A 26,650-nucleotide genomic window follows, 5' to 3' on the forward strand; every position below is an offset into this window, starting at 1 on the left:
GGAATTTGAGTAATTTTGTATGAAAACCAGTAACAGTTATAAATGTTATCTGATGTATTGTCTTCCTGTAGTGAACACCACACTTAAATGTTTTACAAATAAAGAACAACAACAGAGTATATTTTTTATCCTAAAATATTTTTTATTATATATTATTTTTAAAGCTTAAATTTAATACTTTTATAAATCCTATATATACATACAGGACAGGCCAAAAGTTTGGACACACCTCATTCAATGTGTTTTCTTTATTTCCATGACCATTTACATTGGTAGATTCTCACTGAAGGCATCGAAACTATGAATGAACACATGTGGAGTTATGTACTTAACAAAAAAAGGTGAAATAACTGAAAACATGTTTTATAAATGGTTTTATTTCAGGTGACTACTTGTTGAAGCTCATCGAGAGAATGCCAAGAGTGTGCAAAGCAGAAATCAGAGCAAAGGGTGGCTATTTTGAAGAAAGTAGAATATAAAACATGTCTTCAGTTATTTCACCTTTTTTTGTTCAGTACATAACTCCACATGTGTTAATTCAGAGTTTTGATGCCTTCAGTCATGAAAATAAAGAAAACACATTGAATGAGAAGGTGTGTCGAAACGTTTGGCCTGTACTGTATATGTGCTATTTAAGTACAGTGTACTGTGTATACAGAGTTGATGTCAAAAACCTGCTCAAGTGCCTTGTTTAGTCAAAGGCTGTAAACAAGACAAGTAATGTCAGGCCTTTTTATTACAACAAGTTGTTATTATCAAGGCAAACAATATTTTAGTTAGAAAAAACAAAAAATTGAATTCAGATCCTTGTTTTTGTTACTGCAAGAATCACAGATCACTGGTTAAATCGATCGCTTAGGGTTGCAGTGGCTTATAGGTTGAAATTAAACAGGAAGACCTTTAGATTGAAATATACTTCCTTAGCTGCTTCCCCTACCTTAAGATTATTTCAAATATACACTTAATAAACCAGACTGCAGTTTGGGAACTTTGTGGTACTGAAAGTGCACCAGATAATACAAAATTATCTTGGGAACTCTTCTTGATGGTTCACCAGGTTTTTAAAGAGGTGCTCTTTTGAAAACATTTGAGATTTTTAAAGAAATACAAAAGCATATTACTATCATTATTGTGCATTTACCAGAAAATATTCCAAAAAATAAATTAGAATATTCTTGGCCCCACTGCACCAGCAATGTGAAAACTGAATGACACATTCAAGGCAATATTCAGATTAATTTATCATATACAATATTGTCAGACATACATCTTCCTTTTTTTGCCATACAGCAGACTTTATAGTTAAATCTTTACAGTTCCTTATAGGCTATGGAATCACAGAGAGCGACCCTCATTGTTATTTCGGCTGCTCTCCATATGTTTTACTCTGCCCTCTTTGCTTCGCTTGGCTTTTTCATGACTTCCCCTTCAAGCATACAGTAAGGCTTGGCTTGGAGCACCTTATCAACCACTTTGCATGCCCAGTACATTATAGCTGAAGACATGTGAATATAGTGCAGACAAAGTACTATGGGAATGTGAGGAACACAGAGCAAATGGAGCTCTGCATGATCTTTGCTGCTTTACTTAACTTTATGTAACAGCTGAAGAAAAAATGTTGGGGTCCAAAGGTGCATTATTGGCATGATATATAAATGTGTAGACTAACATTTTCATGTTATAAAAGAACATGTTCTTTTAAATACAATATAGGTCTTGTGTAATTTTATGTATTCATTTTTTATGGTTAAGCTACAGTGTTTTAAATTAATACAGGGCTTAAATTCACTTCTAATGTGTTTAATCCGTACACAATTTATCCATTGGTTTGCAGTAAACACATATCAGAGTTTAAGGTTAAGATATTAACATTCAACACTTGAAAAAGACAATGGTGTTCGGCTTATTTTGTTTTATTAAAATATGTGTTCTATTGTTGTATATTCAGAAGTTCCTTGACAGGTACACACCATCGACAGATTGATTCAGAGTAATTTTCTGCTTTTGAGTACTTTACACTGAAAAACATTCATCTATCTAGTTTTAGCATGTAATTTGCCAGGGGAGAGTTTGCAAGTCAGTTAAGTTATAGTCTAATTAGACTATAAATTGTACAGACCTATGCAACACAAAGTCCTTTTCTTTCTTTGGTAATTAAAATTTGTTAATAACATTCTTAGTATAAATAGTATAGCAAAAATGCTGCTATAGTGATTAATTGCACTTCAGTTCAATTCAGTTTATAATATTTAAATAGATTAAAGGCCAGACTTTGTTTGTGTGGAGTTTTTTTATGTTCTGCCTATGCCTGCCCAATCTTTATTTTTGGGTACTGTAGTTTTTTTCTCCCACATTCTAAAAGTTTTTGTGTCAGTTTTTTTATGTTAAATTGACTTCTTTTGAACATGGGTATGTGTGAATTAACATTAATTATAAATATAAGATGGGCAACATTGACCAACAATGATCAATTTTTGGAAACAATTTGGATGTTTATATTGATATAACATTTCCCTTGTCTAGACAGTGTCCAGAAGCAATTAAAGTGGCAAATATAATGTCAGGTTCATCATAAAACCTTTTCAATATAAATTAAGGAACATTACATAATGCATTACCATATATGGAATGTTGTGTGGCGTTCTGGTCACCTTGATGCTCAAAAGACAACCCAAAACTAGAAGCTGTGCTGAGAAAAGTAACCATACGTTAAATGTGCTAGTCTGGCAAAGCAAAGGGAATGTACAGTGGTGTGAAAAACTATTTGCCCCCTTCCTGATTTCTTATTCTTTTGCATGTTTGTCACACAAAATGTTTCTGATCATCAAACACATTTAACCATTAGTCAAATATAACACAAGTAAACACAAAAAGCAGTTTTTAAATGATGGTTTTATTATTTAGGGAGAAAAAATCCAAACCCTACATGGCCCTGTGTGAAAAAGTAATTGCCCCCTGAACCTAATAACTGGTTGGGCCACCCTTAGCAGCAATAACTGCAATCAAGCCTTTGCGATAACTTGCAATGAGTCTTTTACAGCGCTCTGGAGGAATTTTGGCCCACTCATCTTTGCAGAATTGTTGTAATTCAGCTTTATTTGAGGGTTTTCTAGCATGAACCGCCTTTTTAAGGTCATGCCATAGCATCTCAATTGGATTCAGGTCAGAACTTTGACTAGGCCACTCCAAAGTCTTCATTTTGTTTTTCTTCAGCCATTCAGAGGTGGATTTGCTGGTGTGTTTTGGGTCATTGTCCTGTTGCAGCACCCAAGATCGCTTCAGCTTGAGTTGACGAACAGATGGCGGACATTCTCCTTCAGGATTTTTGGTAGACAGTAGAATTCATGGTTCCATCTATCACAGCAAGCCTTCCAGGTCCTGAAGCAGCAAAACAACCCCAGACCATCACACTACCACCACCATATTTTACTGTTGGTATGATGTTCTTTTCTGAAATGCTGTGTTCCTTTTACGCCAGATGTAACGGGACATTTGCCTTCCAAAAAGTTCAACTTTTGTCTCATCGGTCCACAAGGTATTTTCCCAAAAGTCTTGGCAATCATTGAGATGTTTCTTAGCAAAATTGAGACGAGCCCTGATGTTCTTTTTGCTTAACAGTGGTTTGCATCTTGAAATCTGCCATGCAGGCCGTTTTGCCCAGTCTCTTTCTTATGGTGGAGTCATGAACACTGACCTTAATTGAGGCAAGTGAGGCCTGCAGTTCTTTAGATGTTGTCCTGGGGTCTTTGTGACCTCTCGGATGAGTCGCCTCTGCGCTCTTGGGGTAATTTTGGTCGGCCGGCCGCCACTCCTGGGAAGGTTCACCACTGTTCCATGTTTTTGCCATTTGTGGATAATGGCTCTCACTGTGGTTCGCTGGAGTCCCAAAGCTTTAGAAATGGCTTTATAACCTTTACCAGGCTGATAGATCTCAATTACTTCTTTTCTCATTTGTTCATGAATTTCTTTGGATCTTGGCATGATGTCTAGCTTTTGAGGTGCTTTTGGTCTACTTCTCTGTGTCAGGCAGCTCCCATTTAAGTGATTTCTTGATTGAAACAGGTGTGGCAGTAATCAGGCCTGGGGGTGGCTACGGAAATTGAACTCAGGTGTGATACACCACAGTTAGGTTATTTTTAACAAGGGGCAATTACTTTTTCACACAGGGCCATGTAGGTTTGGATTTTTTCTCCCTAAATAATAAAAACCATCATTTTAAAAACTGCATTTTGTGTTTACTTGTGTTATATTTGACTAATGGTTAAATGTGTTTGATGATCAGAAACATTTTGTGTGACAAACATGCAAAAGAATAAGAAATCAGGAAGGGGGCAAATCGTTTTTCACACCACTGTATGTGCCTGTTCTTTCTTTAGCAAAGAAGTCTGTATAGGCAGCTTACCTATGTCTTCAGAATTCCAGGTATCAGTAGAGTTTATCCAGTAGAATTCTGTGTATTAAAAAAATAATCACTTACTGAAAAACACCAGGGAAAATAAAGAGTAATATTTTTATAACTGCAGCCAAAAAGTACTTCTTCATTGAAAAGTTTTGGAAATCTGATGCAAACAATTAGGTCATGGAGTTGAAGAGGAGATCTTAAAAACTTCAGGAAGATCAGGAAGAGATATTGGAATAACTATAGGCTAATCAAAGGTGTTGGTGGACTGGTCTTCCCTTATTTTTCATATTTCTTGTATTCTTATGTAATAAGACAAATATTCGTTAAAAGTTATTTAGAAAAGAAGTTTAGTGATTATGTTAAGTAACTTATTTGTGTATTTAACAGCTGATTTCTTGTTTTTTTCTGTAAATAGGAACAACATATTTGATTTTTGTAAACACAGTTTCTTAATTCAACATATGTCCAATTAACTACTACACAACTTCAGCTTACATCACCCATCCATCCATTCACTACCTAAACTCACTCATTCCATCTAATTGTCTCTGGAAGCATAGCCTTTCCTCAAACATTGTGCACAAGGCAGGGCCCAACCCTAGACCACAGTTCACCACTGGAGTTGCTTGCACATATACATCCTCAACCCACCTGAACTAGGTCAGTTAAGAATTGCTGTGTAACCTAACCTGCATGTCATTAGAATGTGGGAAGAAACCAAAGTACCCAGAGAAAACCTATGTGGCTAAGGACATAATGTGCAAACAGCACACTGGAAGTATTTAGGATTGAATGTATGCCAAGGACTCTAAATGAAATTTAAAATATAATAATAAAGTAAACGTAGAAGCCTTTGTTTAAAACTAATGAAGATTCTAGAGAATTTGAAGTGTCAACTTGTTTTTCAACTACCTTGTTTTGAAACTTACATCAACAATATGTCTTAACATGTAAATGAGGTTTAAATCATATTGCATATTTTCCATTGTGGATGCCAATGGCTACATGTGGTTATGAGTTCTACAGTAACTCTGTCACATATTTTTTGTTTCTGCTTGGTATTTAATATTTGATTTAGTTAATGTTCATTTAGGATTCTCTGTGAACATTTGTTATCAGAGAAGGGACAAGATATATGTTGTGAACGGCACCCGGGCACAGACAGGCGGACATGTTGTTGTCAAACCACCACACGTTTATTTACAGAATATTTACAATAATTTGGTCACAAAGACCCCAGTTCATTGGTCACACAGACCCAGTCACGTGCACAAACCCCAAAACAGTCACTCAGTCCTGGCCACAATGCCTTCTTCTCGGACCGCCTCCACAACTCCTCTTGCCTCGTCCTTCTTCCACCCGACTCTAGCCCCGAATGAATGGAGACGGCCCCTTTTATGGAGGACCCGGATTAGCCCCAGGTGTTCCCGGCAATCTTCTGGCCACGCCCAAGTGTGGCGGAAGTGCCGGCTGTCCTCCCGGCTGCTCTCCGGGCGCCGTCATAAATCTTCCCCCCAGCACTTCCTGGTGTGGCGGGAGTGTTGGGGAAACAAGTCCCCAAGGCATTGGGGCGCCTCCTGGCGGTGACCACGGGCCCCTACAGGGAAGGGCTTCCATGCCCTCGACCCGTGGCCCCCAAAGCAACCCGGAAGGCAAACCCCACGTGGTCCAGGCAGGGCTCTGACCCTTTCCGGTCCCTCCTGGCGTCCCGGCCGGGTCATGGCCCCTGGCATCCCTGACAATGTATACATTACAAATTTGTATTACCAATGTATTTCTGTGCAATTTTGAGTTAATTCTATGTTTACATTAAATGATGACTGATTTTTGGCTGGTTGGCACAGTTTTATGAACAAATTGGATTCAAATCTAGACTTGGTCATAGTTTGAATTCTCTTTGCTCTTTGTGAGTTTTTCTTTGGGTTCTATGGCTCTCCTTTCACACCAAGATATGTATTTATGTATATTGTCACAGTAAAAGGATGAAGTGAAATTTTAGATTAAGTGTTTTGTCTAATATGAAATAAAGTACTTTATATTAGTTTTATTTTTGTTTTGTTTAAGAAGATAAAATCAGCTTAGACTGATCACTTTAGAAAGCAATAACTAACCCTGAACAAGTGCCAGGCCAAATCTGAGTCACAAACCCATTAATCTTTAGGTGTTTGTGCTGCAGTAACACTAACTGGTGTTCCATTGTACAACTTTCTTATGCAGTAGCACATAAGTCTAGAGAACAGAAAATCCCCATTACCCTTGTGCTTCCTTTCTAAACATTTACACATTGAACTGTACATTTTGTTATGTTTTGTTAGATTTAGTATTAAGTATTCATTCTTTGAGTCACAAACATTGTGCACCATCTTTAACATGAACCACTGAAAAGCAGCATGATTTTAATAAGAACAGTGAACTCGTAGATGATTACAAACCAAAATGATAAGTGTCTTTTGATACAATAGAATGTACCTGAATGGATCAGAAAGTTAAAAAAAAGATTAAGATCCACAGTCTGTGCAACAGCAATTTCAAGAAATAATTAATTGTGCAATTAAAATATCCAACAAACTGTAATGTATATTTGCTGTGCATTATCATCAGTAACCTGCAGCTGTAGGCAGTTGTGATGTAATCTGTATGAATACAGTTTTATATTTTAACTTTTGATTTTTAAGTATATTCATTTAAAAAAACAGAATTAGAAAGTTGTAAGCTGTCACTGACTTACAAAACAGTGTTGTTTGAAGTTTTGTCAGGTTGACAACATATTTAACAGAACCTATTCTGAACAGTTCTATTTGAATTTAAGCCCTGTGTACAAAATATACTGCATGTGTTTTTGTGAGAAAGAGACACATACAGAGACAGAGAAAAAAATCATAAAGTTTTCTTCTGCTGGAAAGCACTAGCTAATGATTGCTATTAATGAATAGTATTAATTCTGGATTATTTTGTTTATTATTGCTCCATATTTTGAATTAATGTAATCCGATTTTTACTCACACTTCTATATCACGCAGGAACTGATGCACCTTCGGTAGTGAACTGCCTGCACATCCTTGCCCGATCACTGGATGCAAGGTGAGTTTTTACAAGTAAAGATAATAAACCTTTTTTTATTCTTGCTTGTTTTCGCTGTCATGGGAGTTGTAGAGTGCATACCAAGTGATGTGTTCAGCTGACTGCACCCACTCTCTGCAGAGCTTTGCGTTTCCTCTGACTGCTATTCCCAAATCAGGCAGTAATACTTCTTTTCATGTTACTTTTGATTGTGGATTTATAGAAGTTCTTTAGTAATTAGGAGGGCAGCATGACATCTATGAGGTGTCTGAGATAGTAAAGGTGTTGTTGTGCCTTCTTTACCAAGGTTTTGGTCTGCTTGGAACAGGTTAGGTCCTCTGTGAAATGGACACCTAGGTATCTGAAACTGTCCACCTTCTGTACCTAAGTTCTGTCAATGTTGAAGGTAGTGCCTCTACAGTTTTTTCCCAGTCTACAATCAGTTCCTTTGTTGGCATTCAGGAATAGACTATTATCCTGACACCAGTGTGACAGACTCTGCATTTCATCCGCGTAAAACCTGCTCATTGTTGTCAGATATCAAGTCTACCACAGCTGAGTCATCTGCAAACTTGACAATGATGTCAGAGTCATGTGCAGCCATGTAGTCAGGTAATTGTAGAGAGAGAACAGCAGAGGGCTCAGAAGGCAAGCCTGGGGAGTGCCTGTGTTGCGAAGTGAGGGATGATGAAGTATGGCCACTCACTTGAACAACCTGGGATCTGCCTGTCAGGAAGTTAAACATCCAGATAGGGTGAGCAATAGCATAATAAAAAAAAGTTATGTTCCTGCTGTTGCACCAGTTGTTTTTAAGGAAGGTTGCATTTTATACCCCAGGTCTAAAAGCAAAATTGTAAATTTTCTTTTAATAAAAGCATATTTGCATATGACCTATATCCAGTACTTCTGTAGAAATTAATGACATCCTAGATATGTGCTATTGTAATTATTTGAAAAACACATTGAAAAAAATGATCATGTGGAATAAAAAGACTGATTTTTCTTACCTTTAAGGCTTTTCATTTTGCTTTGTCAGAGTAGTTACTGTCACCAATCCAATGAAAATGTAATATCTGTTTACATTCAACTGAATGTAGACAATACTAATCCTCTACTTAAAGCATGTCCAAAAGAGAAGAGGATACAATCTTGAACTTGCACTCAGTAATATAAGCAAACATGTTTATATATATATATTGTGGACTCGACCCGGGCACAGACAGGCGGACATGTTGTTACTCAACCACCACACGTTTATTTTCAATATTTACAAATAAGTTCACTGGTCACACAGACCCAAATAATGGTCACTAAGACCCAATAGTGCACAAAACCCCCCAAAATACTCAGTCCTGGCCACAAATGCCTCTCTTCGGGCCGCCTCCACACCTCCTCTGTGCTTCGTCCTGCCTCCTCCCGACTCCAGCGCTGAATGAATGGAGACGGCCCCTTTTATGCAGTCCCCGGATGAGCCCCAGGTGTTCCCGGCATTCCTCGCTTGGCCACGACCCAGCGTGGCAGAAGTACCGGCTGTCCTCCCGGCAGCTCTCCAGGTGTCTCCCAAAGTCTTCCCCCCAGCACTTCCTGGTGTGGTGGAAGTGCTGGGGCAACAGGTCCCGAAGGCACTGGGGCGCCTCCTGGCGGTGATCACGGGCCCCTACAGGGTGGGGCTTCCATGCTCTGTACCCGTGGCCCCCAAAGCAACCAGGAAGGCAGCCCCCACGTGGTCCCAGATGGCCGCACGCCCACTTCCGGTCTTCCAAGGCATCCCGGCCGGGTCATCGCCCCTGGCATCCACGACAATATACACACACAACAACAACAACATTTATTTATATAGCACATTTTCATATTAAAAAATGTAGCTCAAAGTGCTTTACATAATGAAGAACAGAAAAATAAAAGACACCGTATAAGTCAACATTAATTAACACAGAATAAGAGTAAGGTCCGATGGCCAGGGTGGGCAGAAAAAAACAAAAAAAAAAAAAAAACTCCAGACAGCTGGAGAAAAAAATAAAATATATATATATATGTATAATACCTCAGCACACATTGCACAACAGCAGTACAATGGAAATTTAGCAGTTCTGTGTTTTATTCTGTTATCAGTTTACTTTTGACATGCACCTACCACAAAAGGCGCCTAATAAACTCTTACATTCTTTTCTTAATAAGGTATAGAAAAAAATGTCAAAGGCAGCTATGTGCCAGGTAACTGTAACCTCTTACCTGTCTCACTGTTCATATTGTACCATACATAGTCAGCCTCAGGGATTTCTAATGGCATGCTGCTCATCGACCGGGGCTGTCTTTTAATTTCATTCCTTTACTTCATAATACTTTACCACTAATAAAAGCATCCACCATGCAAAGTACCAAATTACCCCAGCAACTAAACTTAGAAAACTCTTTTTGGGAAAAATCTAATAAAAGGAAATGACTATCTCCTCCTTTCGTGGCCAAAGTGAGCACCTGGCTTTTTTTGTGCTAGAAGAGCAGGCACTTTCTCAAAGCACTGAAGATGGTCACACAAGTTCAATATCGATTTCCATTGGAATCACAAGCTAGTCAATGCTACAAAGCATTCATTTGCCTTCAGTGTTTCCAGAATACAGTGCACTTCTGTTCAGCTTGACAGGAGTTTTAAATGTTCCTTTACCTTGAAAAAGTTAAAGCTTCTCCCATACACCCTCAAGTATTGACATGGGTGTTATTGTTAGCTAAAGTCCAGAGACAGAGCACAAGCTCATACAGTATGTGACAGTTTTAGCTCAGTATAGCATTAATACATGTGATCTTAGACTATTAACAATTTGGTTAGTAATTTCAGCATTTCACAATGTTGTTTGTAGATTACCGATTTTGTATTAATTCCGCATTCTGCTCAAGTATATCATTTGAACTATCAAACCAGCTCTAAGGTCCCTACATGCCATTCCCTACGTTAAAAAGTCCTTAACTGGCCTGTGAGTGTGCTTGCTACAGCAGTGGACTTTTGTAAGTTCTATTCATTTCAAAAGACACCCCAGTGTCTTATTCTACACTAAGGTTTTGAGCCAAGTGTTTAACTACTTTACCCACTCTGTCTAGCCTGGCACTGAAGGAGTTCTCTTTCTCAGTTTTGATTTTGATAGTTTCATGTTAACTCTTTATATTTTTTTAGAACAGACAGCCAAGATTTGACATTGGCATATATTCCAGTAGTCTAAAAGGTCTCTTAATTTGGTGATGCAAACCACCATTTATGTTTCCAGAATAATTCAGTTCTCTACTAAAGCAACATTTTTCTTTGTTATTTCTGAAAGAAATACATTGTTTAATGTTATTCCCACTTGCAAGCCTGTACAGAAATATTTCAAAATAGATCACAGATTAGAGATTGACTTTTAACTTTTAATTTAACTTTACACACAAGCAGCCGTATTAATAAGTTGCATATCATCATCATCAGAATATCAGTCTTTGGCTAAACAGGAACATGGGTAAGTTTCTTGTTCTTTTGCTGAGTCTCTGGCTCTTCAACTGTGTCCAGGTGACTGGGTTTGAGGAATAGATGTCTAAAGGCCAAATAAAAATGTTCTCATTTTCAGTTTAATATTAAACATAGAAAAAGACAGAGGATGTGCTGACTACACTTTTATCATAGTTATCAAATGTTATTCACAAAATGTTGTCCAATATTTAGTTATCATTGATGTCTCTCTCCTAAATAACACACACGCCACACCTTTACTCTCTGTAAGTAGAATATTCTTGCAGCTTATTGGTTAGGTAACATAAAAAATTTAGTTTGTGTCCTTCAGCTCGTCTTATTTCAGGATATTTACAATTCAAGGAGCCTTTCCTCACTACTTAAGTACAGTAGAGTCTAATATTTCTTGTAGAAGTTAAAATGCTTTCATACTGTATAAATGTGTATAAATTGAAGCTAAGCTTTGATAATCATAAATCACAATGTAATGCTGGGAATTAGATTTACTGTACATTACTGTGGCATAAGCAGTATTAGAGCTTTACTCTTTGACTGGTTCCTTTTGAGACCGTCCCCTTCCTTGTCTAATTTTATTTACAATTTCAGCCCTGCCATTCTTTTATACTGGGTATAATGAGTATATACAAAAATCTAGTAAAAGATGAGTATAAAAACAATAAACACTTAACATATGCCACCTAAATGTTTAAAGTATCTATTTTTCTTAACTTTAAGTAAATATTGATCAGTGACCTAACATGGTGTGTCTATTTCTCTTGTCTATGTGATGTTAAGGACTGTCATGAAATCTGGTCCAGAGATTGTGAAGGCAGGATTGCGTTCCTTCTTTGAAAGTGCTGCAGAGGATATAGAAAAAATGGGGGAAAACCTAAAACTGGGCAAGGTATCACAAAGTCGAACTCAGGTCAAAGGTGTGTCCCAGAATATCAACTACACTACAGTGGCCCTCCTGCCAGTCCTCACTTCCCTCTTTGAGCACATTGCTCAACACCAGTTTGGGGACGATGTGATTTGTAAGTGTTATTCCTGTTTTTCATATTAGAATCCATTTTTTCATTGAAGATTTGCATCAGTCATTTGACTATTCCAGTGAGAAACAGCTGTTATGGAACATTATTAATTACTTAGTATAGACAGCTTTATTGTCATTTTGAGTTCAATTTCTGAAGCTTCATTTTAGTTCTGTATTTCTAAGTTGCTTATATCTTGTCTTCAATATGAAATATAAATAGTCGGTTAATAATCTTTATTCGTACATATTATTAGCTATGCAGACTAGTAAATCTTCATAAGAGCAAATATCTGGCAAGCATTTGAAGTATCAAGGAAAGTTTGCGCTTTCTTTTTATCTGACTTATCTACTGTACATTTGACCAGTTTGTTGCAATCTGATGGCCTAAATTCACTTTCAGCTACACATTTATTTCTCATGCTGTTTTTTTCCACTTCCAGTCAGTTATGTTTTTGATCTTTAAATCTGGGAACTCCTGTCTTTTCTTTAAATGCTCCCTTTTTCCACATGCTCCAAACTGTTAACTGTTAAAAACAACTGTAGGAACATGTAGGAAAGTGTTAACTGAATGCAGTATGGTCTATTCACATAGGCACTGGGTATTTAATTTCAGAAAATTTCATTAAAACAGTGTACTTATAAAAATTTTAAGATGGCATGTGGTTTCAAATAGCATTATATGAAAATTAATTTTTATAATTTTTGTGTTTGAAATTCTAAGCTGCAGGAATTGTTTATCTTTTTGTGTTTATCTTTGTCAAACAAAAAGAACTTGGAGTTGACAGTGATGTTTTTAGATGTGTGCAGAATTGGCTCAGACACAGGAAACAGAGGGTAATGGTGTGAGGGACCTGAATTGGCTGATGTTAAGAGTGATGTTCCACAGGGGTCAGTGCTAGGGCCACTGCTATTTTTAATATATATATATATATATAAAGGATTTAGATAGGAATATACAGGTAAGTTACAAGCTGCTGAAGTTTGCAGATGATACCAGGATAGGTTGATGAGCAGATAGTTTGGAATCCCTTAAATCATTACAGAAGGACTTGGACAGCATACAGGCTTAGGCAGATTTGTGGCAGATGAAATTTAATGTCAGTAAATGTAAAGTATTACACATAGGAAGTACAACTGTTATTAGGTTTGAATACACAATAGGAGGTTGGAAAATCAAGAGTGGAAGGATTTAGGACTCTAGTCTACACTATCGAACTTCGCGACAGTGTTCAGAAATGGCAAAAAGAAATGTTAGGTTATATAGAACAATGTGTGGAGTGCAAGTCCAATAAAGTTACGCTCAAGCTTTATAACACACTGGTGAGGCCTCATCTTGAGTACTGTGTGCAGTTTTGGTCTCCAGGCTACAAAATGGACATAGCAGCACTAGAAAAGGTCCAGAAAAAAGCGACTACATTGATTCCAGGGCTACAAGGGATGAAATTTGAAGAAAGATTTAAAGAGATGAGCCTTTCAGTTTAAGCAAAAGATTATGAAAATAATTAGTACAGTAGATTGAGACTGTTATTTTAAAATGAGTTCATCAAGAACATGATGACATAGTTGGAAACTTGTTAAGGGTAAATTTCATACAAACATTAGGGAGTTTTTCTTTACAGAGAGAACCATAGACACATATAATAAGCTACCAAGTAGCATTGTAGACATTAGATACCAAGTAGTATTGTAGACATTAGATAGAATAGATAGATAGATACTTTATTAATCCAAAGGGGAAATTCACATACTCCAGCAGCAGCATACTGATACAGAAAATATTGAATTGAGGAGGAACGATCTCCTCAGTTTGTCAGTGGAGCAGGAAAGTGACAGCATTCTGTCGCTGAAGCTGCTCCTCTGTCTCTGTCGAGATGATACTGTTTAGTGGATGCAGTAGATTCTCCATGATTGACAGGAGCCTGCTCAGTGCCCGTCGCTCTGCCACAGATGTCAAACTGTCCAGCTACATGCCTACAGTAGAGCCTGCCTTCCTCACCAGTTTGTCCAGGCATGAGGCGTCTCTCTTCTTTATGTTGCCTCCCCAGTACACCACCGCGTAGAAGAGGGTGCTCGCCACAACCGTCTGATAGAACATCTGTAGCATCTTATTGCAGATGTTGAAGGATGCCAGCCTTCTAAGGAAGAATAGTTGGCTCTGTCCTTTCTTACACAGAGCATCAGTATTGGCAGTCCAGTCCAATTTATCATCCAGCTGCACTCTCAGGTATTTATAGATCTGCACCCTCTGCACACAGTCACCTCTGATGATCACAGGGTCCATGATGGGCCTGGGCCTCTTAAAATCCATCACCAGCTCCTTGGTTTTGCTGGTGTTCAGTTGTAGGTGGTTTGAGTCGCACCATCTAACAAAGTCCTTGATTAGGTTTCTATACTCCTCCTCCTGCCCACTTCTGATGCAGCCCGCAATAGCAGTGTCGTCAGCGAACTTTTGCACTTGGCAGGACTCCGAGTTGTATTGGAAGTCTGATGCATATAGGCCGAACAGGACCGGAAAAAGTACAGTCCCCTGTGGCGCTCTTGTGTTGCTGACCACAATGTCAGACCTGCAGTTCTCGACACGCACATACTGAGGTCTGTCTGTAAGATAGTCCACGATCCATGCTACCAGGTATGAATCTACTCCCATCTCTGTCAGCTTGTACCTAAGGAGCAGAGGTTGGATGGTGTTGAAGGTGCTAGAGAAGTCCAGAAACATAATTCTTACAGCACCACTGCCTCTGTCCAGGTGGGAGAGGGATCGGTGTAGCATATAGATGATGGCATCCTCCGCTCCCACCTTCTCCTGGTATGCGAAGCAGCCGCTCCATGGTTTTCATCACATGTGACACCAGAGCGACAGGCCGGAAGTCATTCAGCTCACTAGGACGTGATACCTTTGGGACTGGGGTGATACAAGATGTTTTCCAAAGCCTTGGGACTCTCCCCTGTTCCAGGCTCAGGTTGAAGATGCGCTGTAGAGGACTCCCCAGCTCCAACGCACAGACCTTCAGCAGTCGTGGCGATACTCCATCTGGACCCGCTGCTTTGCTGGCATAAAGTTTCTTCAGCTCTCTGCTTACCTGGACTGCTGTAATTGTGGGTTGGGGTAAACTCTCTCCTATGCTGGTATCAACACAAGGATGGGTGGAGGATGCAGTACTCCGAGGTGAGAGTGGGTTAGGGTGGTCAAACCTGTTAAAAAAGTTGTTCATCTGGTTTGCTCTCTCCACGTCTCTCTCAATGGTGGCACCCCGCTTTGAGCTGCAGCCAGTGATGATCTTCATCCCATCCCACACTTCTTTCCTGCTGTTATTCTGCAACTTCTGCTTCAACTTTATCCTGTACTGCTCCTTCGCCGCCCTGAGCTGGACTCGGAGTTCCTTCTGCACGCGCTTGAGCTCATGCTGATCACCGCCTTTAAAAGCCCTTTTCTTCTGGTTCAAAAGGCCCTTGATGTCACTTGTAATCCATGGCTTGTTGTTAGCATAGCAGTGTACTGTTCTTACTGGAACTACAATGTCCATACAGAAGTTGATGTAGTCAGTAGTGCAGTCAACAACCTCCTCAATGTTCGCACTATATGATCCCTGCAGGATATTCCAGTCAGTGGTTCCAAAGCAGTCTCTCAGAGACTGCTCTGCCTCAGGGGACCACTTCCTGAACGAGCGTGTGGTTGTAGGTAGCTCCCTCACTCTTGGTTTGTAGTGAGGCTGAAGCAGAACCAGGTTATCATCTGCTTTCCCAAGAGCAGGCAGCGGGGTGGCGCTGTATGCATCTTTAACATTTGCATACAGTAGGTCAATAGTCCTATTTTCCCGGGTGTTACAATCCACATACTGGGAGAAGGCAGGTAATGTTTTGTCCAGCGTTACATGGTTAAAGTCTCCAGCAATTAGCACAAGCGCCTCAGGGTGCTGTGTTTGTAATTTAGCAACTGTGGAATGGATGACATAACCCACTATCTCCATGTCCGCCCGAGGAGGGATGCAAACAATAACAACAATGACGTGTCCAAACTCTCTGGGCAAGTAATAGGGACGCAGACTTACGGCCAACAGTTTGATGTCCCTGCAGCAAGTGGAGATTTTAACGTTAACATGTCCAGAGTTGCACCATCTTGTATTGACATAGAGTGCGAGTCCTCCTCCTTTCTGCTTCCCGTAGGTACTTGCGTCTCCGTCTGCTCTAACTGTGCTAAACCCGGGTAGCTCCACGTTAGCATCTGGGATGTTAGTTGTTAGCTACGTTTCACTAAAACACAGCAAACTACATTCTCTGTAGCTCCTGACATTTTTCACCAGCGCACCCAGTTCGTTGATTTTATTTGGTAGTGAGTTCACATTTCCCAGGATCAAAGAAGGCACCGAAGGTTTGTAGCGCTACTTTCTCGCTAAATGCTTGGCTTTTATCTTAGCACCGGCTCTGCTGCCAAGATATGGCCTTTTTACCTCGTCAGGTAAATAGGGAACCACACCAGCGCGGGCATTTGTTCTCAGCGCTTGAAGTTGACTACTTGAATAGACGAGTCTCAGTGTGTAAAAATCCATATCCAAGTAGTAAAAAGTGTCCAGGGAACGTGTCCACATAAAAGAAAGTGGTAGGAATTAACAGTGAAATAGAGAAAAATAGAGAAAAGGGTAGAAAAATAAATTTATATACGGAGCTGCTGGAATGACTGCCACTCGCAGCGGCGCCTGAGTCATAAGACACAAGACTGAGTCATAAAGTCATTAAGACTTTAGAGACTTTCAAATCTAGACTTGATGTTTTTTTAGAAGAATTAATTGGATACTAATTGCAAGCTTTATGAGAATGAATGGCCTGTTGTTGTCTAGATTGTTCTAATGTTTCTCTCTTTGCAGTGGATGATTTGCAGGTATCCTGCTACCGTACCATGTGCAGCATCTATTCTCTTGGCACTACCAGGAACCCTTATGTTGAGAAGTAAGTGAATATGAGAGAGAAAGTGTAGAACCATCTAAAGACAAGCCATTTTTTTTCAAGTGACACTCAGTTCTGTTTCCATAGGTTGAGGCCAGCATTAGGCGAATGTCTGGCACGCTTGGCTGCTGCAATGCCTGTTGCCTTCCTTGAACCTCACCTGAATGAATACAATGTATTTTCTGTGTACAACACAAAGACTCCTAGAGAACGGGCAAGTAAGTACTATTTATTTTTCCAATTCTTTAATCATTATTTATTTGGTGAAAATAAATTCTTTACCATTCAATTTTTAACTCTCTCATAATTGGAAGAGTTTAGGGAAGAGAAAGAATTACCTGGTAGGTGCTGTGGGTGTAATTTTCTTAAAGCTGTATTATATAGGTGTAAAATCCATCAACCCCACACACACACACACACAATCGAATTTAATGATAGACTCGCTCATTTCTCTGATAAGAACTTGCTGAGCTCTTAAAATAAAGAATTGACCTTGACCATGATCAACGCTGAGTAATTAGTTTTCAAACAAAGACCATTAATAACAGGAGATCATCTTTTGCAGCATAATTTTGTTGGCCTAAATCTCACTCTTCATGCAGTTATTCACTGTTCATTACTAAAAGCTAATATCATAACCTAGAGTTCTGCATTGTGTTGGTTGCAAGCTAAAAAGTGGATGAGGTACATTTTTTTGTATATTATTGGTTCAGGGGAAAGTACAAAATTTAAAAAGTTTGTAGTATTCTATTCTAGCCTAGTATTGTTTCCCTTTGTTCTCTCTGATGTGGCAGCAGTACATTTTAACATGCTGAATTTACATATGGCTATGGCAAGGATCAGGATTGCCATGCTCTTCCCATTCTCTAATATAATTAATCAAGAAAACAACCATATTATAACCCCTTGGGCAAGTCACATTTTAAATATTTTATACCTGCTTGTTACATTAATGTGAATAACTAACTGAAGAACTGCAATCTCAGTTCTTCTGTTAATTAAATGAATGAATGGGTAAAGGTAATTTTCCTTTTTGAAACGTAAGAGGGAAATTAGAGGTTGGATTTTTAGCAGTGCAGATAGAAAGCTCAATGAAAGTGTCTGTTTCAGCTAAGGGCTGCTTGCAAGTGTCCATTATTGCACCTTGGCTGAGTTCTTTACAAAGTATCAGAAAATATCAATTGAACTGAGAAATCTCTTTTTGAAAAATGTCTAATAAAAAGATAGCCACTGTTCTCTTTACTTCTCGACACACAAAACACCTGATACACTTTTTTTCGTCCTCTTTAACAGGGTGCAGTAACATTTTTGCAGTTTCTCAAAGCACACAGAAAATGTTACTAAAGCATTATTACTAAGCTCATGGTTATTTTGCCATGGGAATCAAAAGCTGCACCTTCTAACTAAGGAAAATGATGTCAATGTATTTATATAGCACATTTAAAACAACATAGGAATGCTGTGGCCAAAGTGCTTTACAATAAAAGAAGAAAAAAACAACATACAATTAACATAACATACATAGAAATAAAATAAATGAACAGAAATATAATAAATAGAAGTCAGATTACATAATCACAATGAGGAAACCATCAATATTACTGAAGGTCACAGAAAGCAAGTGAATAGAAATGAGTCTTTAATCTCGTTTTGAACAGTTCAGTTGAAGGAGACTCCTTTATGTGATGAGGTAAAGAGTTCCACAGGTGAGGAGCAGCAGCTGCACAAGCCCTGTCTGTCCCCCTTAGTTTTACACTTGGTACGAGAGACAACAAGAGACAACTGACCAGAAGATCTAAGCACTCTAGATGGCTGGTGTAAAGCACACAAGTCAGATAAATAGGCAGGAGTAAGCCCATGTAATGATTTAAAAACTAGCAACAAGATTTTAAAATCAATTCGAAAACTGACAGGCAGCCAGTGTAGAGAAGCTAATATTGGAGAAACAGAATCAGACTTTCTTGCCCCAACCAGAAAGCGAGCGGCAGCATTCTGGACCAACTGTAACCTGCAGATCAGGGATTTGCTAATCCCAGAATACAGTGAGTCGCAGTCATCAAGGCAAAAAAAGATAAAAGCATGAGTAGCTTTCTCAAGATCCCTAGAAGAAAAAAAAAAAAAGGCTAAAAGACGAAACTGGAAAAAGCAACTCTTGACTACAGAACTTACTTGTTTCTCCAAAAGAGAAGTTACTGTCAAACATAACACCAAGATTGCGGACTTGAGGTTTGCAAACGACAGAGAAAGAGCCGAGAAGTCCAAGACCAATTTGGGCTTTAGCTGATGGACATTCACATTTCTGTATTTTTAAAAGTATTGGTAAGCAGTTTGAATTCAGCACCTACTTGTGAAAAAAACTATATATGTTTTCACTAAAGTCTGCTGGCATGATAATTTTTGTTGACAGGTCATTATGTACTTCTGTCAGGTCATTTAAAAATATAAAATCTTATTAATTTCATTGCTTTGGTAGAGCAGTTCAGACAACAAATAACTTCAGCTGGGTTATTTTTGTCCCCTAGATTTTAAATAATATATGCACTATCATTTGGTGATCTTTCCTATTTATTTTTACAGTCCTTGGTTTGCCAAATAATGTGGAGGAGATGTGCTCCGATATTCCAGAGCTCAGCATTCTGATGAAAGAAATAGCTGACCTGGCAGAGTCTGGGGCTCGTTACACTGAAATGCCTCATGTCATTGAAATTACTCTGCCAATGTTGTGCAACTATCTTCCACGATGGTGGGAGCGAGGCCCAGAGAACTGCCCTGAAATCGAGGATAGTTGCTGCACTGATGTCACTTCGGAACACCTCAACCTGCTGCTTGGCAATATCATGAAAATTGTAGTAAATAACCTTGGTATCGATGAAGCAAGCTGGATGAAGCGTTTAGCTGGTAAGTAGGCAAAGGTGAAGAAGCATACAAAGGTCAAGAAGGTGATGCATGTTTTTTAAAAATGGAATGTTTCCAATCAATTTGTTTATCTTTTCTAAGTTTTTAAGTTTGGCTGAGACTAATAACATAAACTTATTACTTTCACTTCTTGGTCTTGATCTGTATTGTTGAATATGGCATTTTGCTCTTGGTTTAGCTCAGGCTATGTTTTAAAACATTTCACTTACTTTTAATTTTCAATTTATTCTCAGTTACTCTTGTCTGGTACTTGTTTGAACCATCAGTTAGAACTATTGCTTATATAACCTTGTATCGTTCTACACTCTACATGAAATCACATTTCTAATCTTCTGATTCTTGTATTTTTTTATATGTTCTCCTGTAGGCAACACACATAACGCAGTTCAACTATAGGCAACACATTGGGTAGATAAATCCCCCTCTAGAGAAAGAGCATTGTCTTAAATATGTAATCCTAATCTATTTAATTGTAATCTTTTACCAACATGTGAACCTTTATTTTATGTAGTTCCTTACTATAGTGCAGAATAATTGTGGTACGAGAACAGATAAATAGGTAGATGTCAAAGGCACTTTATAATAGATTGATCTTCAAAATGCAACACACTGACATGTTTCTTAAGAAAACTGTTTAATTTTGGCCGTTTTTGAACTCAGAACTGAACTTTAGGAATGCCAGTATTAGGATTGTGCAGTATACTGGTACTAAAAAAGTACCTAAAAAAAGAAAATTTTTAAAAATACTACGGTACTATTATTAAATTAATTCTGCTACAGGAAGTAAATGGTAATTTTCAATCACCTTACGGTTAGTCATTTATTAGTGTAATCTGAGCTCCAAGTAGGACACTCCTTTATATTAATGTTCTGAAGACTACCAAAAAGCGACCATGCAAAACCTCAACTGGCTCCTATTAATAATTTCTGGAGTGCTACAGTATGTAGCAGGCATGCACACATGTTTTTCCAGGCCTGGGGAATGAAACAACTGGGAGACAGTGAAGTATGTGATTGCTTCCATTTTGGCACTAGTACTGGCATCTAAAAGCTGGTATCGATACCAAAGTCAAAATTATAGTATTGATCCAACAATAACTAATACCTTGCAGCCCAAGTGAAAAGAATAGTAGGTTTCAGCAGTGCTAATGCAATTACAAAACTTTCTCTAACAACCAATTAACATTTAAATTATTATTTAAGGATAAGCTAACCAGGCATTAACCATTAGGACACTGAGGAAATGGCCATTGAAAATGGGGCTTTGCAGTCATATATGAATGATAAATTAAAATTCACTTATTTTAAGCAGTAATACCCAATATCAACACTAGTATAGAATGTATTGTACACAAACAGTAAACTAAATATGTTCATAAGCTATTAACATTTAGTAAACTGGTATGCCAACTCACAGTATGCAGATATTTGGTAAATTAGAAAATTGCTTGTCAGTTGTATTTAGCATTAATATGTAGTTCTTTAATAGTGTCACTTGTGTTCAATACGGAGTATTGAAAAAATGTATGCATTGGAACTTGGAGTGCAACTGACTAGTAGTGATATGGTAGTCTAGCCCGAGGATGATTTGTAAAGGCTTCCAGAAAACTGCTAAAAACCACCTATGGTAATACTACCCAGAGCACTATGGTAGAATCAGACTTGCCTTGAAAGCACACTATAAATTGATCAAAATGTCATGTAGAGTTTGTGGAAAACTGAAGTCAGCAGTTTAGCTGTCAAATTTCCTTTTGCTACTGCTTCCATGAAGCATAGTGATGACAACAGAATGTCTTCTCTGCCTCTGAGTCAGGTATGTTTAGGAAGGATAAAGTATAAAATGCATGGAGCGAAGTTCAGTCATGTGTCTGTGCTGTGCAGTGAGGCTATAAACCTGTTGGTTGTTTCTCAGTTACTGTGTGGTGGTGTGTTGTGGAAGGGACTAAGAGCAAATGCATGGTGAAAAGTTGTTAAAATGAGGCTGCAAGATTTGGTCCCAGCTATTTACAAATATATGTTTCAGTCCTCATTGATATATTGTATTGGGAACCTATTTATAGTTTTTTTTGGTTTTGTTTTGTTTTCCTCTATCTCTTATCCTTATGTCGGAAAGCACAGGCTCAAACATTGGCAAAAGCTTTAGCTTCTTCAATTTGCATGACAATGTTTTTACTGTGATCATTGCTTATGTCTTCCTCCGCACCATTGTAAAATATCACCTTCTTAGGCTGCCAATGTCTTTTCTTGGTAAGGTAAAGAGCAGTGTCTTAGTCTATTGTAGCCTTATCGTGATGTCTGGCGGCCAAGCAAAATTATTGGCACAGATGTGTCTCTGTTTATATTTTGTTCCATATATACAGTATTTTAAAGCCATGTGATCACATTCTGAATTAGATAATAATTTTGCTCTCTTCTGTCTAAGTCTTTGCCCAGCCTATTGTGAGTCGTGCCAAACCTGAGATGCTGAAGTCTCATTTCATTCCTACCATGGAGAAACTTAAGAAACGTTCTGGGAAGGTGGTGGCAGAGGAAGACCAGTTAAGGCTAGAGTCCAAATCTGAGTCAGCAGAGGCCGAGATGATGATTCGTGATGAGTTCTCTGTGCTCTGCAGGGATTTATATGCTCTCTACCCACTGCTAATCCGCTATGTTGATAACAACAGGTAATACAGAGTTTAGCTATGGATCAAAATGCATTGTGATCAGAGAAGTTAATGTATGATTTTCAGTGAACTTCATTTTTTGTGTTTTTTTTTTAAATTCACAGAGCTAAGTGGTTAACCTACCCTGACCCTGATGCTGAAGATCTATTTAGGATGGTTGGAGAGGTCTTCATTTTCTGGTCAAAATCTCATGTTAGTATGAAGTCATCATCTTTAAAGTTAGACTACATAACAGCACCATTGATGTGTTAATTAGTAACCAGCTTCTATTTTTTTACAGAATTTCAAACGTGAGGAACAGAACTTTGTGGTTATGAATGAGATTAACAACATGTCATTTCTTACGGCTGACAGTAAAAGCAAAATGAGCAAGGTGAGGTAGCTTGGATTCCTTTCTGTGATAAGAAAAGAAAGGTTAGGAGGGGCAGTGTTTAGTGATTCAGTACTTTTGGTTTTATTCAGTTTGGTTTTGAAAGATAATTGGTTTTAAGTTAAGCATTATACATACTTTTATTAGTTATACTGTCTAAGTATACCAGCAGTTTTTATTACCATAGCTTTTATAACTGGTGAAGAAGGCACTGTTATGCATTCTAGAACATTCATTACATTTTGGTCAGTGGGAGTGACAAAGAATGAGAAGATTTTTGAAAGTGTAAAAGTTGAGGAAGCTAACCTTTTTAGGATTAGGTGGCGAATGGTAACATTTTATTGTAATGCTGTATGTTTCATGAACTGCTTTTTTTTGCTAACTCCAGTTAAAATTCACTGAAATATCTTTTCTTGTATATGATTCAGTAAAGGTCACAGCTGTTAGTGTCTGTAGTAACTTTGGGTTGTGTTCTTTGGGGGGATGAGAAGAACTATTCTCTCAGTGTTCAGGTATATTTATATAAGAGTTAACTAGGAGCATTAAACCCCTGACATCATTTAACTGCAGAACCTGTATGCACAAAATATCAATGATTAATGTTATTGTTCAGTTTTGTTTATTTTTTTATTTTACTTTCAGAACAAAAATCATAGCTATTGTATATGCTATGTTTATTTTTTTTCACTTTACATTTCCCCCATAGCATTTCAGCATATGCACCATGCATGGCCACAGACTCACTTCTATCTGTTTTGAAATTGTCCCTAAATATCTTCTTCAAGGTGAAGAAGAGACAGATGCATGAGCACAAATTTTGATCTATTATAATGTGAGATTAGTTTTGATGAGATCAGGCCATTGAGCCCAAAATAGCCATTTAGACTTTCATTAAAGTTTTGCAAAATACCATTAAGGCAAGATATGAAGGTTACTAGAATAATAATATCCACAACACCACTTGGGAATGTATTCTACATATTTATGGTTCTCTGTATGAAATGAAACAATTTAACATTTTTGAGAAATGTACCTTTATCTAAATTCCCTCTGTGCCATGTGCTCCATTTAATATCTGCTTAAACTGAGATGATTCAGCTCATTTAATCTGTCCTCCAAGCTCATACCCAGTGCACTCTCCCTAATGCTGTTACATCTTTTTTTGTTAAAGGGAGATCAGAACTGCACACGGTTTTCCAGATGAAGCATCACTAGCACATTGAGTATCTTAAGAATAACCTCTTGTAATATATACTTAAACATGCATATTATATATTAAGAATAACTTCCCTTGATTTGTACTTGACACATGTGTTCAATGTAATCAAACATCACAGTAAACCTTGTAATCAATTTTGTACATAGTCTGAATGTAGGCAGTGACAATTCCACTTTGACTCCACTTTGGCCAATTCATAAGCCTTCTTCAAGTTTCAGACCACCACATTGTGTATGTGCATCTAACATTTTATTTCCTAAATGCAATGCTTTACATGAATTTATTATGCACTGAATTTAATCGGTTACATATGTTCTTTAGTCTGAATTCAGCCCATATCCAGTGTAACCGGGTTAAGACAAATTGCTGAGAAAGAGAATTGGAGTGCCAACTGGACAATGCTGTTTAATATTGTGTTTAAAAACCAGAGGGTACACAAAGGCACGATGTAAACATTAGCTATAGCAGTCCAAAAACAAAGGATTCTCCAAGTAGGAGTAAAAGTTGCTTGGCTCACTGGAGCTCTGGCCTTTTATGATTGCTGGGTCATAATGAGATACCACCTTCCAAGGTTTGTCCGGCTTTATGGTGTTTGACTGGAAGAAGCTGAGCTAGCTGTGGGCATGGTGGGCAGGGTTAGGTGTCTTCCAAAGATGGCTTCTCAGTACTGCAGGTAGAGGAGATGATATAGTTAGCGACAGCGCCTCCTGTCTTCTTGAAGTAGTACTGCTTACCTTAGCAGTGTAAGGAAGATGATCCTCAGGCATGCATGCATGACACCATTTATAATGATTATAAGGACTCTAGGGTTTATGACATTATACCTAGTTTAATACCATCTACAAATATTACCATCTTGTTAGTTACAAATTATTAAATGATATGTATTAGAAAGATCAGTGGAACCAGCACGGATCTTATAGGGACAACATCCTCCAATTTTGAAAATGTTGCTATTGTGTGTGATTTAACTTTGTACCAGTCTCCACACATGGGATTTTGGAAAATCAAAATAAATAATTGTGTTTGCTTCCCTCTGATCATAAATAGGCCCCTCTGATTAATTTGTATTTGGTTAATGCTTGAAAGATCATAATTCATTACATTTTTTGCATATATATTTTTTACAATTAAGATGCTGTCATATCTTGCCTTAAAATGGTATTCAGCTCTCATAAGAGACCTAATAGTACCAAGAGATCTAACAGTACCATCTAAAATAAGAAATTTCATTCTACAGTATAATTGAAAAGTCTTTTGTCCAATGGTGCATTAAAATTCGAAAGGAATGATAGCATGGGATTATTCTAATTAGTAGCCAACAGGCAAGTGAATGACCTTGACTTTTGTTGATGGTCACTGCAAAACACAATTTTACAGAAAACTGTTTTCTTTTGAATTCAAACAGGTAATTAGTAAATAGGTATTCTGAATATATATAAAAATTCACTTCTCTGTTTTGGGTCCCTGTAGAACCCTTTACTGAGCTGCGGAATCATTTAAACTTAACCAGGTATGGTATCATTCCTGGCCTTTGTTGTACTCCAAGCTAGAAGTGGGCCCCTAAGCTGTTTCTGCTTTACAAACCATAGAGTATTGACACATTACAGTCAGACCTTCAAGGGGCACAACCTAGATCTCCACAATATTGCGTGTATTTCACCAACAAGGGCCCCCTTCACCAGTCCTTTTGTTCAAAATATATGTATATCAATAATCCAAAGGAGACAGACATATTCCCCCACCGTCCAATTGTGCATTTATTTCATGCTGCATTGTGAGGAATAAGAAGAAGCCAACAGATTAGGAAGTACTGTGTGCACCCAAGTACACAACTTGGTAAGCATGTCTTCTTTGAGCTTTGTGGAACTTCCACTTTGGCCTGCATTTGCATGAAGTACCAGCTCCATTTCTTTGTGTGTAATTACTTCACTGCACTCAGCAATTAAAGGTTGCCGTGCCCAAGAATAGCCCTCTCTCTGTTATTATCAATAAATATCAACAAATTAATAGCAAGTGTCGGTTAGTTTTCTTTTATCTATAACATCAGCAGATTTCAATAAAATCAGTCAAAACATTTTTGAGCTTTTTGGGTAATTAGTTTTTTTTTTCTTCTGTTTTCTACACCTAAATATCAATTTATTAACATATACTTTCTTCGCAGATGTCTACAGGCCTAGATGTACAATTCTGCCAAATTTGAGCTTTTTAACTAAATGGGGAAATAGTATTTTTGGTGATGAGTGAGTCAATTTTGCATCTTATGTATATAGTTTTTGCTTTATGGAATAAAAATATTCTGAATATGCATTCAGCACATAATAGCTGTTATAATGGAAACCATTTGCAACAAAAGAAAACATATTTCAAATATACTTTAAAGTTTTGAAAAGAAAGGTTTTGATGTGTTTCTATTATTTTATTCTTCTGATTAGAGGAGTTCAAGTACCTTTTTATATGATTTCTTTGTGGTATATTTTTAAATGATTCAAATACGTGTCCTGCGATTGATAAGAATTATATGCTGGTAATGGCTCTGAATCTCTAAGACCCAGTAATGGAAAACCATGT

General features: G+C 37.9%; 1 protein-coding gene across 10 annotated transcripts in view; it reads left to right on the forward strand.

The window, feature by feature from the left end:
- The window catches only part of LOC120538749 (ryanodine receptor 1-like), a 364,839-nt gene that overhangs the window by 205,912 nt on the left and 132,277 nt on the right, over positions 1-26,650 (forward strand). For all 10 annotated transcript variants that reach the window (XM_039768185.1, XM_039768186.1, XM_039768187.1 and 7 more), the window contains 8 exons: positions 7,423-7,483; positions 11,733-11,971; positions 16,833-16,914; positions 16,999-17,129; positions 19,489-19,809; positions 22,250-22,490; positions 22,595-22,682; positions 22,771-22,863. In XM_039768185.1, the coding sequence (XP_039624119.1) occupies positions 7,423-7,483; positions 11,733-11,971; positions 16,833-16,914; positions 16,999-17,129; positions 19,489-19,809; positions 22,250-22,490; positions 22,595-22,682; positions 22,771-22,863 (1,256 nt within the window). The remainder of the gene's footprint in view (positions 1-7,422; positions 7,484-11,732; positions 11,972-16,832; positions 16,915-16,998; positions 17,130-19,488; positions 19,810-22,249; positions 22,491-22,594; positions 22,683-22,770; positions 22,864-26,650) is intronic.

This window comes from Polypterus senegalus, chromosome 11 (genome assembly GCF_016835505.1).
Source record: "Polypterus senegalus isolate Bchr_013 chromosome 11, ASM1683550v1, whole genome shotgun sequence".
Taxonomy (NCBI): Eukaryota; Metazoa; Chordata; class Cladistia; order Polypteriformes; family Polypteridae; genus Polypterus; species Polypterus senegalus.